The sequence below is a fragment of the Vicia villosa genome, linkage group LG3 (assembly GCF_029867415.1).
Source record: "Vicia villosa cultivar HV-30 ecotype Madison, WI linkage group LG3, Vvil1.0, whole genome shotgun sequence".
In the NCBI taxonomy this organism is placed as follows: domain Eukaryota; kingdom Viridiplantae; phylum Streptophyta; class Magnoliopsida; order Fabales; family Fabaceae; genus Vicia; species Vicia villosa.
In genome coordinates this window covers 65081921-65097801 of record NC_081182.1, presented here as the reverse complement: position 1 = coordinate 65097801, position 15881 = coordinate 65081921, and the positions used below count along the sequence as shown (strand labels likewise).

At 32.9% G+C, this 15881-nt stretch overlaps 2 protein-coding genes across 2 annotated transcripts; both read left to right on the top strand.

The window, feature by feature from the left end:
* The first annotated feature begins 7305 nt into the window (after positions 1-7305).
* On the top strand, positions 7306-11456 carry LOC131661713 (5-methyltetrahydropteroyltriglutamate--homocysteine methyltransferase 1). The gene is made up of 12 exons (XM_058931316.1): positions 7306-7478; positions 7712-8065; positions 8263-8350; positions 8564-8691; positions 8774-9165; positions 9263-9426; positions 9502-9582; positions 9678-9844; positions 9942-10047; positions 10162-10412; positions 10497-10698; positions 10798-11456. Exons 1-12 carry the CDS (start codon positions 7354-7356, stop codon positions 11164-11166), a joined length of 2427 nt encoding a protein of 808 aa, XP_058787299.1. The 5' UTR covers positions 7306-7353; the 3' UTR covers positions 11167-11456.
* Positions 11457-12755: 1299 nt separating this feature from the next.
* On the top strand, positions 12756-14963 carry LOC131655979 (double-stranded RNA-binding protein 1-like). Its single transcript, XM_058925771.1, has 5 exons — positions 12756-13236; positions 13352-13596; positions 13915-14134; positions 14332-14454; positions 14598-14963. The coding sequence occupies exons 1-5, from the start codon at positions 12933-12935 to the stop codon at positions 14855-14857; spliced, it is 1152 nt and encodes a 383-aa protein (XP_058781754.1). The 5' UTR covers positions 12756-12932; the 3' UTR covers positions 14858-14963.
* The last annotated feature ends 918 nt before the right edge of the window (positions 14964-15881 follow it).

The following is a 15881-nucleotide window of genomic DNA, read 5'->3' as shown; positions in this document are numbered from 1 at the left end:
TTTGTCCTAAACTTATTTAGATTTGTATTTGTATTATTTTATTGTGTGTGATGATTATCTTTAGAATTTGAATTTAAAGAACGAACATGTTAAATTATGATATTTTAAAAAATTTAAAGTATCATGAATTTTTTAAAGACCGAGTCATCTGGTTCGACCGGTTTAATAACTATATAATTTTTTTTATAGGGATCGATTTATTATATTGAATTAATCAGTTTAATCTGATTTAGTCATATTGTTCGACCAACGGTCCAATGGTTTGACCAATAAACCAGCGATTCAATACCTTCATCAGTTTAATTATTGGTCCAATTTTCAAAACATTGATTTGATATTTTTTAAAAATTTAAAAAATAATATAATATATTAACATATAAAATCATATTATTTTTTAAATTCTTTTAAAATATCAAACACCTTATAACTTTAAAAAGATAAACGCTTTCAATGTCTTCTCTTCCAAATTTCTCTAAAAATTAAGTTTTTTTTTTTTTAGGTATTATCACATTTTTAAATGTCTAGTATAATCTATAAGACTACTTAAAATTTTTATTTCATACTAGTATATTAGTGTCTTTAAGTTAGTAATTTTACTTACTTAATGAACTAATTGATCAATGAGATTCAACTCTATTTAAAATTAAGTATGATTTTTTTAGAAAATGAAACTTAGTTAAATTTCATTTTAAAATTATATATTTAAATATTTTGAAAATTGATGTAGACTAATATGGTTACATTATTGAAAATATATGTAGAAGGGTTTCAATATATTACAAGTTATAGTTAAAATATTTGAATTAACATGCATAAATTTGAACTAATAGGCTTGCAATGGATTATAGTACACTAAAATTATTTTAAGTATTACTATTTATGATATAATATTCACAACACCTCTTATTCCTTCAAGCAACAATGTTTTCACACAAAAAGTATAATATTATGATGTAAATCTTATATCAATCACTGCATAATCAATATCAGTATAAAAGTTTATAGTTAGTGATCCGACGTGGATTTTTTTAGATCTTTAATAGAGTGTCAAATGATATGTGATGATAAATTTTGTTGAAGATCTTGATAATTGTTTGTCCTAGTTCAATAGAGGGTACTTGCAAATACTCTGACGGTAAAATTAGTGACAAACAAAAGTGAGAGATTTTTAGGATTAGAATGGTGTATACTTTGATTTAAGACCTTCGTTAGACCTTTTTATAGTACGGTTCTAGAATTATTTTAAGGCCTTAGAACCTTATGCTTTTGACAGTTTCATGAGAGCATATGTGTCAAAGGATCCTTTAGGATAGGTTTTGAAAGTGTTCCTCTTTCTAATAGCTCTAATTAGGTGTTGTTTTATGACAAGTCCATCTTAGGTTCTACGATACTAGAACTTTTTTTTTAGATAATTATTCTAAAGGAATAATGTCATTGGCTTGACGTTATAAAAGTGGCATTAGTATCTCTTGATATTCAGATCTAACGACTTGTATCGCTTTATCAATATCACTTTTCTATGTTGCTATGGTAGGGTCATTCCATGGGGTCCGTTAGCTGAATCTAATGGCCATTGGCTTAAGTTCATAAGACGATCTTTATCGAGTTGGACCAAAGTGTATTCGCTTGTTCTAGTTGTTCAATTTGTGGTTTATTTTGAATCCCTTGATGGAAGGACATACTTTGAGAAGATGAGTCTGATGTAGGGTTTTCTTTGAGTATCATTGCACTTTAATTGGTTGACCCCATTAGACGAATCAATAGGGGTATGCTCAAGTTGGTCGAATGGTACTTTATTTGTTGTTATGGGGACCATCACCCCGTACCCATGTATCCTCTTCTAAAAGGGGTATCGTTGTTAGTTTGATTTTGGCTATTAGTATTTGTTGACGCCGCCACATGGTTAGTAGGCTTGATACCATAAATTATAGATTGAGGGAACATTTAATGTTTTCCCCTAATAATCAAGGAATGATGATTACGGTATGAGGAATCGATGTGTCATGATTTATAGCATGAGAATGCTCCCTCGATGAAGCCATGTGAACCTTAGTTACTGGTTTCTCATTCCTACTGAATTTTGAGGTTTTCTTTTGATCTTTTGGATTTTTTGGGTTCAAAAGGCCTTCATAAATAAAGGCTTTCTTCTTCTTATTATCCTCTTATGTTATCTTCTCCTTTTTAAAGCTTTAATTCTTGGGTATTCCTAATTTTAGGGTATTAGATCTAAAGTTATCTTTTTATGTCAATTATTTTGTCTTTAATGCTTCCAACTCTTTGTCACTACTGTCATCCCTTTTTTCTGGACAACTATCTTGGTATGTTTCTCTCTTTCTTCTTTACTTGTTAGTTTCATTTATGTTCTGCAATTTGTCAAAGTGACTTTATTGATGGTGACATTGTTTATTGAGTGTTGACATGAAAATCTTTGAAATGTTTATTTATGGCGGCGATGCCTCCTTATAGTATCTCCCCCTATTTAGTAGTTATTTAAAACTTGAATAATCTTCTAATGTGGTTATTAGCCTTACTATGATACAATAGAAGAAATAGTGTATCATATGTTACCGTTGTCTCACCCTTTTTGTGGATAGATTGGAATTGTCCAAGAGGATTGTATATTTGGTTGGTACCCTAGCTGTAGTTTTCGCATGTAAGATGTCACTTTCCAAAATTATTGATTCGAATTGCCCTTCACTGTGTTTGAACAAAATATTTTGGTGAGTTTAATTTTGACTTCTTCGCAAATGTATCTCCCCTTTAGATGACTCATTTTAGGGAGGCTCATCCATTTATCCTCTGGATGAGTCAAAAAAATATCGCTAACGATCACTCCATCCTCGCACTTTTGGTACCTAGATATATAATTGTTATCATCTAGAAGTTTCAAGAGGTGTTGCATTCCAGTTCTATCCCCCCTCAACGCTAATTTAGTTTGATAGCTCTTATTGCGCACTTGTCTGATATTTGCGATATTCCCGGGTCTTTTACGCTTCAAGGTTGCAAGTATGATTTTTAAGTTGCACCAAATTCAATGTCATGTCAAAAACACATTCCTTCTGTTTCAGCATGAGACGACTGTTAGCTGAAGATTTCGTCTTGTAATATTTGTCCTTCGAAGAAGTGGAAAATCGAAGGAAAGATGGTTACTGATGGCCATCCCTTAAAAATAAAAGATGGCTACTGATGGCCATGCTTCGAGAATAAAGATTTCTAAGTTCGTTATGAAGATAATGAATACTGAAAGCTAGTGAAAGTATGTGTCTTCGGGGACTTAGACAAAATTTATAAAATATATTCAAGTATTACTACTTAGCGTGTTTTCGTAGTGTTTTTAATACACTGCCACGCGTCGAAGACGGACTCAGGCGGGAAGATTTGAAATTCGAAGACGGTTTCGTAACTGTCCAAGTAACAGATGGCGTCGCTGGAAGTTCTTATGAGAGACGTGGCAGCAGATTAGTGTAGGACCGTTAAGGTCGAAACTAGTATAAATAGGAGTCTTAATATTAGGATTCTGTGTGTTCATTTTGTACAAATCACTCACATATTTACTCAAGTATCAAGTGTTAAGAGAAAGAGTTCGCTGAGAAAATGTACGTATGACACCACCACTTTAATACATGTGTATTATCTTTCGTTTTCAAATATCTTTCAGAATTACTGCATTCCATTTACTTCTTGCCATTTACATTTATGTATCTTTACTTTAATGTCATTTACTTTCGAATTACTTTCATGTCATTTATTTTCAAAGTCTTTAACGTTTCTGCATTCTAAGATTCTTTACGTTTTAACAGTCCTTTTAGTTTCATATGTTATGTTACTTATCTTTTCATTGAAATCATACTTACATATAACAAAGTGATTATCAAGATTACTTGTTCTTTAATCGAACAACGCTTATTGAAGAAGACGAATCATGAATATGGTTCAAATGAACATTGATAACAATCTTTTTGACTATGTGTCCTAGGATCAATCTAGTCGATCCTGCGAGTAACCAAATCATATTTATTATAGTTTGGAAGACTAGCGGTTGTTTACCGGAAATCACCGTAAACAACGACATGCAATTGGATGACCATCTAACTTTTCACACAAATCATGGTTATGTAAACCACATAACACATTAAAACTCCACTTGTTATTTTCCAACCAATAACCACACAACTTAAAAGGACACTCACATTTTCTTGAACAAGTTTTATCTCGTTTGAAATTACGGAGATAATGTTTATATTTCCCACTTCTCTCGTATGTCAATGTCACAAATGCATCTATTATATCTGAACCATTGTATGACATTCCAGTTACAATACTAAACCCCAGATTAGATGCCTCTATACGAATTTATTGAAGCACATGATCTCGAAATTCAAACTCTTGTTCATCTTTAAATTGGTTGCCAATATCTACCTGCTTCACAACTACACGTGAAGAATCTAGAGACACAATAGGTTTGAAGAAATATGAATAATTTCTAATGAAAACAAAAACAAAAAATACTCAACAATATCTTAACAGAAAATAGGTTGCTGGAAAATGAGAACAAATAGCTTCTGAAAATGCATCTCCGGATGAGTTCATAAAGAATTCAGAGATATATTTCCGGATACGACATAACTTTACATTGAATTCCAACTTCTTTTGCTCCTTTTGATTGGATGAAACACAAGAATGAGGTTTTGGAGTGAAAATGTTGATTAAGAATGACAAGACTAGTGGAAAAGGTTTATGGAAAAAATAGATATGATGTCTGATCACGCAGGTGGTTGTTCTTAACAATAACACATTTGATTTTTTTGGAGATACATCTCCGAAATAATTTGACATGCTAAGGTGCCAAATTTTCAAATTTGCGCTTCAATTTTTCGGAGTTACATCTCTGAATAACCCCCTGGGTGCGTTTGATTTGCAAAAGGGTAAGTGTTGGATATAATAATACAAACATTTAAAGTACTAGACAACTTTTTATCTTGTACAATGTTTGATAGAAATGGACAGGACAAATAAAAATAAATTTAAATTTACTAAAATACTCATTATAAATGTAAATATTAATACTTGAGAGTATATATTTTAATAGAAAATAAAAGGGTATTTTCGTAAATATTAATATGAGAGAGAGGGATATGTATTTTTTATTTAAAATAAAAGGGTGTTTTCGTAAATATTAATATGAGAGATAATATATTTTTAATAGAAAATAAAAGAGTATTTTTGTAAATATTAATATGACAGAAAATATATTTTTAATAAAGAATAAAAGGGTATTTTTGTAAATATTAATATGAGAGAGAGAAAAAATATTTTAATAGAAACTAAAAGTGTATTTTCGTAAATATTAATATGAGAGGGGAAGAGAATATATTTTTTAAGAGAAAATAAAAGGGTATTTTTGTAAATATTAAAATGAGAGAATATATTTTCAATAGAAAATAAAAGTGTATTTTTGTAAATATTAATATGAGAGAGAATACATGTTTAATAAAAAAACAGAGTATTTTCTTAAAGATTAATATGAGAGAGAGTGTGCGTGTGTGTGATCTAACGGTGAAACGCTTGGTCCTGAGAGTGTGCTCCTCTCAAGGGCTCAGGTTCGAAACCCGCTAGTTACAAATTGCTTATTAAAAAAAAAAATATGAGAGAGAGAATATATTTTTAATAAAAAATAAAAGAGTATTTTTGTATATATTAATATGAGAGAGAAAAAAATATTTTTAATAGAAGAATATTTTCGTAAATATTAATATGAGAGAGGGGGAGAATATATCTTTAATAGAAATTAAAAAGGTATTTTCGTTCCTAATCCTTATTTTTTCTTGTCCCATAAATATTTTTTTAAATCAAACACAAGACAACTAGAGTTGTGCTGTCCAATACCTTATTTTTTAGCAAATCAAACACACATATTGTAACGCATAAAAAAATTATTTGTATTCTATGTACAAAGATGTATCTTTAGAATAAAATTGACAATATCTTTACGCGTGTTGTGTAATACAAAGGATGAATTTGAGAATGTATTTTTAAAAGAGTAATGTTATTTAGTACGAAAGCATTTGAATAAGAAACACAAGAATGTACCAGTGTCATTAATTTAGTGGTTTTTAATTTAATTTCTTTTTTAATAGGAATCATGAGGTGGTTGTGATATTGAATGATTAAGATTTATTCTTGCCTTTCTTATTTTAATATTTTCTTAACATTAAACATTTTCCTTTTTAAAAAGTGATGGGCATTTTCAAATTTTCTAAGTTTTATTTTTCTCACGAAATTCAAAAAAAAAAAACCCACATTATGTAACCCCCAAAACCAACATATTTATATTTGAATTTAGGGGTGCTCAAAACCAAACCAACCCAATAGAAAACTGCAAAACAAACCAAACCAAATCGAAACCGCAAAAAACCGCATTTGGTTCGGATTAGTTTGGGTCATTTTTTAACAAAACCGCACGGTTCGGTTCGGTTTGCGGTTTGTATTTGGTAAACCGAACCAAACCGAATCAAACCGCATTATGTTACAACCTAAATTTTACTTAACTCACATCCAACCCAAAATTAAACCTATTATACATTAGCCTTATGAATACGAACAATTTTCTCATCCTTACACATATAATTTCAGTCCCGATCTTCTCAAATCTCTAATAACATTATTTCACCTTCTTTGCTACATACATCTTCCCTCTTCTTCTATAATCTTTACTCTCCTATATTCTTTCTTTTTCACCTTCTCATTTTTATGTAAATATTCTGTATATCAGTTTTTTTATCGCACATCTTCTTCTCTAATCTCTCAACACTTTTTCTTTTTCTTTTTCACCTTTACTAATCTTTCGTCTCTTCTATTCTTTTTGTTTCATTATAATAATTTTATATTGTTTTATGCTATTATTTTATGTTTAATATTCCACTTTTGTCTAATTTAATTTTTACATATTACATGAAAAATTGTTGTCAAAATATGACGAGTTTTGTTGTTATTTGTTAGTGTATGAATGTCTAAATATAAAATTATGTTATCATATATATGTGTATGTATGGCTCAATAAAATATTTGTAAAAAACCGAACCAACCGAACCGAACCAAACCGCATTAGTTTGGTTTGGTTTGGTTCGGATTTTTTTTAAAAGTCAACCGAACCAAACCAAACCGCACTATTTTTTCTCTTGCGGTTCGGATGATTTTTTTCGTCAAAACCGCCCAAACCGCACCGCGAGCACACCTATTTGAATTAATGATTAAAATTAGAATAATAATACTTACAAAAAGAGTAGAAGTTGAGTTTGAGAAGGCAAAACAAGATAGAGAGCGAGGACGTGTTGCGTTACTTGCGTATAATAAATGAACAGAGTATTCTCTCAGTGTCTGACGACGCCGTTTACATCCTCACTCTCTTCTCTCTTTTTCTCTCGTCACCACTCGCCACGCTCCTTTCATCGCTTCTCTCTCCGCGCTACTTCTATTAGGTTTGTTCCCTTTCTCTCATAACTTCACACACAATATCATTTTTGTATTGCTATGTTTCTTAACATGCTGCACGAGTACTCTTTTGGTCTTTATCTTCATTTCACTTGACTAGTTTAGGGTTTAGGGTTTAGGTTTATTGAGAATTCTACTAGTAGTTGTTCTTTATGATTGAATTAAGGCTATGTTTGGATTGGTCCAATGATATATTAAAATTGTTTATCTGAAATAACAGAGCAATGACATCCCATATTGTTGGTTATCCCCGCGTGGGACCAAAGAGGGAACTTAAGTTTGCTCTGGAATCATTTTGGGATGGAAAGAGTAGCGCCGACGAACTGAAGCAGGTTGCTGCGGGCCTTAGGGCAGCCATCTGGAAGCAGATGGCCGATGCCGGAATTAAGCACATTCCAAGCAACACTTTCTCATACTATGATCAAGTATTGGATACTACAGCCATGCTCGGTGCAGTTCCCGACAGATATAATTGGAAAGGCGGAGAGATTGGCTTTGATGTTTACTTCTCCATGGCTAGAGGAAATGCGTCTGTGCCAGCTATGGAAATGACCAAGTGGTTCGACACCAACTAGTAAGTAACCCCACTCAAAAAGTTTTTCTTAATTTTGAAGTTATACCTGGAGATTTTAAGTTTGATACCAGCTAGGTTAGTGTATGAATGAAGATTATGATGCATAACTATACAAAATATCTAGATACAAGTTGAATCGGCAATTTAGTTTGATATTTATCATAGTCATAACAAAATCATAATCTATTATTGTGCAGCCATTTCATTGTTCCTGAATTGGGTCCAGACGTTAAGTTCTCCTATGCATCACACAAAGCGGTGGATGAATACAAGGAGGCCAAAGCTGTAAGTTTAAAACTTGCTTTAGCATAAGAATCTTTAATTTAATTTTTTAAAAATAATTACTGAATATTCCGGTCTTCGAAGAATCTTTACTACCCATCCTATGATATATTAAAATAGATTGAAACTGGGGAAGAATGTTTATTACAAGAGACTATTGTTTTGAATTATTTATTTCATACTGATGTTTATACAATGTATTTTTATTCTATGCAGCTAGGAGTGAATACTGTACCTGTACTTGTAGGACCAGTATCCTACTTGTTGCTGTCAAAACCTGCTAAGGGTGTTGAGAAGTCATTTTCCCTTCTTTCTCTAATTGACAAGATCCTTCCTGTATACAAGTAAGGCCTTAATGTAGTGATGTGTTTTTGAATCATGAATTTAACTTGTTTAAAATTTTAATCATACTGTAATTTTTCATAGGCAAGTGGTCACTGAACTGAAGGCGGCTGGTGCTACTTGGATTCAATTTGATGAACCTACCCTTGTTAAGGATCTTGATGCTCACCAGTTACAAGCATTTGATCATGCTTATGCTGAGCTAGAATCTACTTTATCTGGTTTGGATGTTCTGATTGAGACATACTTTGCTGATGTCCCTGCTGAAGCGTACAAAACACTCACCTCTTTGAAGGCTGTTACTGCATATGGGTTTGACCTTGTCCGTGGAACCAAGACCCTTGAATTGATCAAGCAAGGATTTCCATCTGGAAAACTACTTTTTGCCGGTGTTGTTGATGGTAGAAATATTTGGGCCAATAATCTTGAATCTTCTCTAAACACCCTGCAGACCCTTGGGGACATTGTTGGAAAGGGTATTTACTAATGGATGTCTTTTTTTTTTTTTTTTCCTGTTGACATATATATTCAACGTGCAACAACGTAAATGTGAGTTATGCTTTTCTTCTGCAGACAAAGTTGTGGTTTCCACATCCTGTTCTCTTCTTCACACTGCAGTTGATCTGGTGAATGAGACGAAGCTGGACCAAGAGATTAAGTCTTGGCTTGCATTTGCAGCACAGAAAATAGTTGAAGTAAATGCCTTGGCCAAGGCATTGTCTGGACAAAAGGATGAGGTAAATCATACTCTCGAAGGATGTTTTGATTCATACTTTATATTTTTCAGCTTCTTAATGCGTGTTATTTTGCAGGCTTACTTTTCTTCTAATGCTTTTGCTTTGGCTTCAAGGAAGTCCTCCCCAAGGGTGACAAATGAGGCTGTCCAAAAGGCTGTTAGTGCTCTTCTGGATTTCAATGATGTTATTTCCGTATTTGATTAATTATAAGCTAGTAGGATTATTCTTAAATTGTTGGTTTCTTTTCGCAGGCTGCAACTTTGAAGGGCTCTGATCACCGAAGGGCCACTAATGTCAGTTCCAGATTGGGTGCACAACAGAAGAAATTGAATCTTCCTATTCTTCCAACCACTACAATTGGATCTTTCCCTCAAACTGCAGATCTTAGAAGGGTTCGCCGCGAGTTCAAGGCCAAAAAGTAAGCATAATTCTTCTTCTTTTTCTTCAGTTATCTACTACAATCCATAATTATCACATTTTAACACTTAACCTGCTATATGTCACTATATGAATAGGATCTCCGAGGAGGATTATATCAATTTCATTAAAGAGGAAATTAATAATGTTGTTAAGATCCAGGAAGAGCTCGACATTGATGTCTTGGTGCATGGAGAGCCCGAGGTATGGAGTGGATATTTATTATTTATTTAGTGGTTTAATGGAGGCTTCTTTCTTATGTGAAAAGACGGTTCAAAACTATAAATATTTATAAATTTATTTCTTTTGCCAATTTAGAGGAATGACATGGTTGAGTACTTCGGAGAACAATTATCTGGCTTTGCTTTCACTGCCAACGGGTGGGTGCAATCCTACGGATCCCGCTGTGTCAAACCACCGATTATCTACGGTGATGTGAGCCGTCCCAAGCCAATGACTGTTTTCTGGTCTTCGACAGCTCAGAGTTTGACCAAACGACCTATGAAGGGAATGCTTACGGGCCCTGTTACTATTCTGAACTGGTCCTTTGTTAGAGATGACCAACCTAGGTATGCAAAAACACCTTATAAGTTATAAATGATGATCATTTTGCAGTATGTCAGTTTTATTTAACATTGTCTTTTTGTTATTAGATTTGAGACTTGCTACCAGATTGCTTTGGCTATAAAGGATGAGGTTGAGGATCTTGAGAAAGCTGGCATTACCGTCATCCAAATCGATGAGGCTGCTTTAAGAGAAGGGTTGCCTCTAAGGAAATCTGAGGAAGCTTTCTATCTAAACTGGGCAGTTCACTCATTTAGGATTACAAACTGTGGTGTTCAAGACACTACCCAGGTTCAGCTTCACTTCATTGGCTCTAATCTTCATTAATGATTATTATGCAGTTTATTTACCGAGCTTGTATTAATTTTAATATAACGTGTGGTTTGGCAGATTCACACTCATATGTGTTATTCAAACTTCAACGACATCATTCACTCGATCATAGATATGGATGCAGATGTGATCACCATCGAGAATTCCCGATCAGATGAAAAGTTACTATCTGTCTTCCGCGAGGGAGTTAAATATGGTGCTGGCATTGGTCCTGGTGTTTATGATATTCACTCACCAAGAATTCCACCCACAGAAGAAATTGCTGACAGAATCAATAAGATGCTTGCAGTCCTTGAAAGCAACATCCTCTGGGTCAATCCTGATTGTGGCCTTAAAACCCGAAAATACACTGAGGTTAAGCCCGCCCTCACCAACCTGGTTGATGCTGTCAAGCTCATTCGCAACCAACTAACTAGTACCAAGTGAGTTGATGATGAGACAACAGAGTCATCTATCTATGTGAAAGGACGTGCTCCAGTTGGAAAACTGAATGCTTTATGTTTCAAATTATGTCTCTAACATGATGCTCTTTTCTCTTTCAGTTGTAGGTTTACATTATACAGCATGTGAATATGTTAAATTATCTATTTTTTTGTTTGAGTTTTTCTTGTATGTTTTGTTGGAAAACATGTACCAATTGTCGGTTTGCATTTTACAGTATGTTTTTCTTAGAAAAAGAAAAATATAATAACAAGTTAGCTCTTATAGTTGAACCTTCTGATTGGCATAGATGTTATTTGAGTTTAAGTCTAAAACTCAAGTTGATTATTTTTTGGCTAAAAAATCTCTAGTAGATATGTTAAAACTAAATTCTCCCTCTATCTTTTTATCTGAGAAACAAAAATGTCCATTTATAAGAAACATTGACTAACTCAAATGGTAAATTTCATCTGTACATTTATTTATTGTGAGAGAATATTAGGAGTGGAGTTAGAAATAATTAGTTTAGAGGTATTCATAATCTAACAAATTTAAATTTATAAGGGTATTAAACGAAAATTAACTATTTGTTTATCTTCAAGATGTTTCTTTGGTCTTGAAGAACATGTCGATGATACTTCTATAATAAGAAAATCCAGGATGATACTTCTATAATAAGAAAATCCAGGATCTTGACGCATGTTATAAGAGTGATATCTCCTAAACAACTAATATCTTAAGTGTGCAAACATAGTTAAACCTGTATTGTAAATGTTTATCATGATTTGTAGTTCTCTCCCATTTTGAGCATAAGGTCAATTTTACTTTTTGAAGTATCTGCAATTATTTTTCTGTTTTTGTGAAGGCAAAAACACAGTTTGAAATGTAGACACCATTGTCTGCTACAAGATCATAATATCGTACTATCTCTCTCTTAAAATCTTGTTGCAGAGAACTCTGCAGAACCATTATGGTATAATCGTATTTGTTTTCCAAATGTTATATACTACTACCACAAGACAAAAATACACAAAACAACAAAACAAGCTTCAACCATGAAGCTTGCACAAAAGTACAAACAGTTTTCACGATCCTTCACTTTCTCTCCATGCAACCGTGTCATATCATTTAATTTTAATCAATATATATATATATATATATATATATATATATATATATATATATATATATATATATATATATATATATATATATATATATATATATATATATAATCCGAACCGTTTGTACAAAAATTACAATGGGTCGGTCGGTTTGAATCGGTCGGTTGAAATTTGTCCACCCCTAAATCCTAACAACATGCTATTAGCTAGTAACAATTAGTTTAAGGTTCAAGGAATGGAAAATCAAACCAACATTAAAATGTACATTCAAAAGAGTAAAGAAGAAACACAAATTTTGCAGAGTACTCTCCCATTTTGAGCATAAGGTTGGATTTACTTTTTTGGAGTATCTCCAATTTTGTTTCCATTTTTGTGAAGGAAAAAAAAACACAGTTTGAATCGCAGACACATTGTCTGTAACAATCTAGTTGCAGAGAACTCTGCAGAACATGTATGGCATGATATGGTATAATACTAGTTGTACCTAACACACTTGTTTTCATAATGCTGTAAACTACCATAACACAGAAAACATAAAACAACAAAATAATCTTCAAGATAGACCCTTATCGCCCAAGGCATTGATTTAACTTTTCATTTTCATTCTATCTTCAATATTGTAGCAATAGTAGGAAGAAGAGAGTGAAAATGTACAAGACACAGCTGCAAGAGTTATGCCAACAGAGAAGGTGGAGTTTGCCAAAATACTCTGCCATGAATGAAGGTCTTCAACACATGCCAAGCTTTAAGGCTTCTGTTCTTGTCAACAATGTCACTTTTACTTCTTCTCATACTTTCCATACCTCCAAAGAAGCACAAAACCAAGCTGCTATGACTGCTTTTATCAACTTATCTACTCCTTCATCAGGCTCTTCAACACCAAGAGATGAACACGGTTCAAAAGAGGAAGTTGGAGCTGCCAAACCTCAAGAGATACCTGTTATAATGACTGGTAAACAGTTTCTTTCACCTTACTCACTATTGTGTTTGCAAGTCTTTGAAAATCTTATTACTATTCTTTTCTATTTTAACATTATCTAACAAAAATAATGAACTCATTCTTTCAGAGACGGCTTGTTTGACGAGCAAACCTCAGTTGCAAAACTATGCTCGAAAAAACAATCTCGATCAACCTGTTTTTACAATTAAAACTGAGGGGCTACCTCATATCATTCGCTATAAGGCTACTGTTGTTATTGGTGGGGCGTCATTCGACAGCCCAACATTTTTCAACACAAGAAAAGAGGCAGAACATGCTGCTGCCAAAGTTGCTTTGAAGGAGTTGCCAATTTCCGCTGACTTGTTTCAGAAGGCAAGAGTCCTTGTTTTCTTATGTGATTCCAAATGGATGTTTTCTGTGTGGATATTTAAGTCTAGGATAGCTTATATACATTGCTTAAAAAATATAAGAAAACAGCTTGACTTTATTTAGTTTATTATTATAGAAATAGCTTATTCAAAAGTGCTTATGCGATAAGCACTTTCATCAAGTTTTTCTTATCCAAACAAGACCTATAATATCTCAACTGTGTTTGAAGTTCAAACTTATTCAAGTTTACTTGTATGTTCACGGTCTATCTCCATTAATATAGTTCTAACTGAATTTTGATTTTGTATACTATTGATTCAGGATGATTCTTGTCCAGCCAAGAGTTTACTGCTTGAGTTAACACAGACAGAAGGTTTTTCAAAACCAATATATAAAACGACTGAGTCTCGTTCGTCGAATATGCCAACTTTTTTCTCAACTGTGGAAGTAGAGGGTGTTGAATTTCATGGAAAGGCATCTAGATCCAAAAAGCAAGCAGAACATGATGCTGCCAAGATTGCTTACATCGCCTTAAAAGAGTGTAAGTTCGTTCACTTAACTTCGCTTTCATTCATACCTATCACAAACAAGTTTTAATATCAAGTTGGTATCCAACACTAAACGCTTTAAATATGATGTTCTGTGCTATGTAGATGCAAAATATAGCCGAATATTTTTGAATGCAGATTATTATTTATGAATATGATCATGCTTTGATAATATTATTGTCCTGCATAGGTGGACTTTATATGTATGCTTCTTTTTCTTCCTCTACCAAAGAAAACATGGCACTACAATCAACCCGTAAATCAGACATCGCTAAATCCAAACAGATCCTCAACTCGGACCTCGACTCGGACGGTTGGTTTATTGATCTTCAACCAAAAACATATATTACTTATCAATAACTTTTTTTCGGAATCATTGTGAAACTATTTCGCTTTTCTTAAGATGTAAAATACTAACCATTGAACATGTTAATGACTTTATGTTTATTCTCACAGATGATCTTTTGGATTGGGAGATATTAAACACTGATATCAAAGTTAACAATGGCAAACGTAATGGATCTTTTCCACTGCCTCCTAACAAAAAAATAAAGATAAGCAACATGTGCCCGTCATCTTCATTACTTGGTAACAGGTTCAAGGTGTACACTAGTTTTCCAAATATCATATTTCCCGAGGGGATTACAATTGTGCCTATTGGTGAAGATAAATGGATTGCAGCAAGCCTGGAATGTCCAAATGACAAAGACGTTTGATTCTGGTTAAAAAGTTTCATGTATGATTTTGGTTTCAAGTAGTAGTAGACATGATATTGAATCTATGTTGTTATTTGGGTTCAAGTTAAACTCTATAAGACTTATTTAAATGTTGTTTTTGTTTGAATTCAGTTTCAAGAGAGACAAAAGTTAAACTCCACTATAAAACCTCTATATATGCATGCTTAGGATTCTCCTCATTTAATTGACATTTTCTGTTACAATATAATTTACTCTATGCATTTAATCTCTATAAATAGAAGTATCTATTCATGATTAAAACAAATAGAATATATAAGTGTTCATTAAACAAATGAGTCCTGCAATAGAAATGCTAAGTATACCGTCGAAACTAACAATGTGATCAAATTTGGCTTTGGATGCTTTTTGAGCAAGATGGAGGCCCAAGTTGAACTATTAGAATGTGGGGTTGAACTGTTGTCGTTAGACATGAGATAAACACTGTGAAGAATGTCATGTGGCACAATTGGTAGAAACTTTTCGTTGATCCAAAGCCCCTTTGAATTATTGCTTTAAACAAACTGGAGGAGTGGAAGAATATAGAGAGCAATTTGATTTATATGCAAGCCACCAAAAATGTACACAACCATCTGATTTGAAGGAAATATTTTTAATGGACTCAGATTTTATAAGGGCAAACAACATCAAGTAGAAAGATTGACTTGACTGAATTTATTGATTATGCACAAAGGGGTGGATGAGAAAAATAACTTATTGAGTAAAAGTAATGATTGTAACTTTTTTTGTGGTGAACCAACCATTAAAAACTACAGAAACAGAAGGACTATGACATGTGATATAGGGAATAAAAGCCATGCACAAAATGTTTTCGGTGCTTCAAGTTCCACGATTGAGGCATATCAGTCGCAATTAAACTCTTTTCAAAGGCATGTGCTTTATAAGGTTGACATATACACAAATAAAAGATAAATCATGTAAAGGATTTAGGGCATGGTTGTTTCAGCTTTAAAAAAATGATTTTTTTTTTGTATTTTTGAAAATA

What these genes read in the sequence shown, in the direction of transcription:
- LOC131661713 (XM_058931316.1), top strand. Translation starts at nt 7,354, where the DNA reads ATGAACAGAGTATTCTCTCAGTGTCTGACGACGCCGTTTACATCCTCA. An exon ending in AAGTGGTTCGACACCAACTA is followed by an intron (nt 8,066 to 8,262) that starts GTAAGTAACCCC and finishes ATTATTGTGCAG; the next exon opens with CCATTTCATTGTTCCTGAAT. An exon ending in GTTAGAGATGACCAACCTAG is followed by an intron (nt 10,413 to 10,496) that starts GTATGCAAAAAC and finishes TTTTGTTATTAG; the next exon opens with ATTTGAGACTTGCTACCAGA.
- LOC131655979 (XM_058925771.1), top strand. Translation starts at nt 12,933, where the DNA reads ATGTACAAGACACAGCTGCAAGAGTTATGCCAACAGAGAAGGTGGAGT. An exon ending in CCGCTGACTTGTTTCAGAAG is followed by an intron (nt 13,597 to 13,914) that starts GCAAGAGTCCTT and finishes CTATTGATTCAG; the next exon opens with GATGATTCTTGTCCAGCCAA. An exon ending in CTCGGACCTCGACTCGGACG is followed by an intron (nt 14,455 to 14,597) that starts GTTGGTTTATTG and finishes TTATTCTCACAG; the next exon opens with ATGATCTTTTGGATTGGGAG.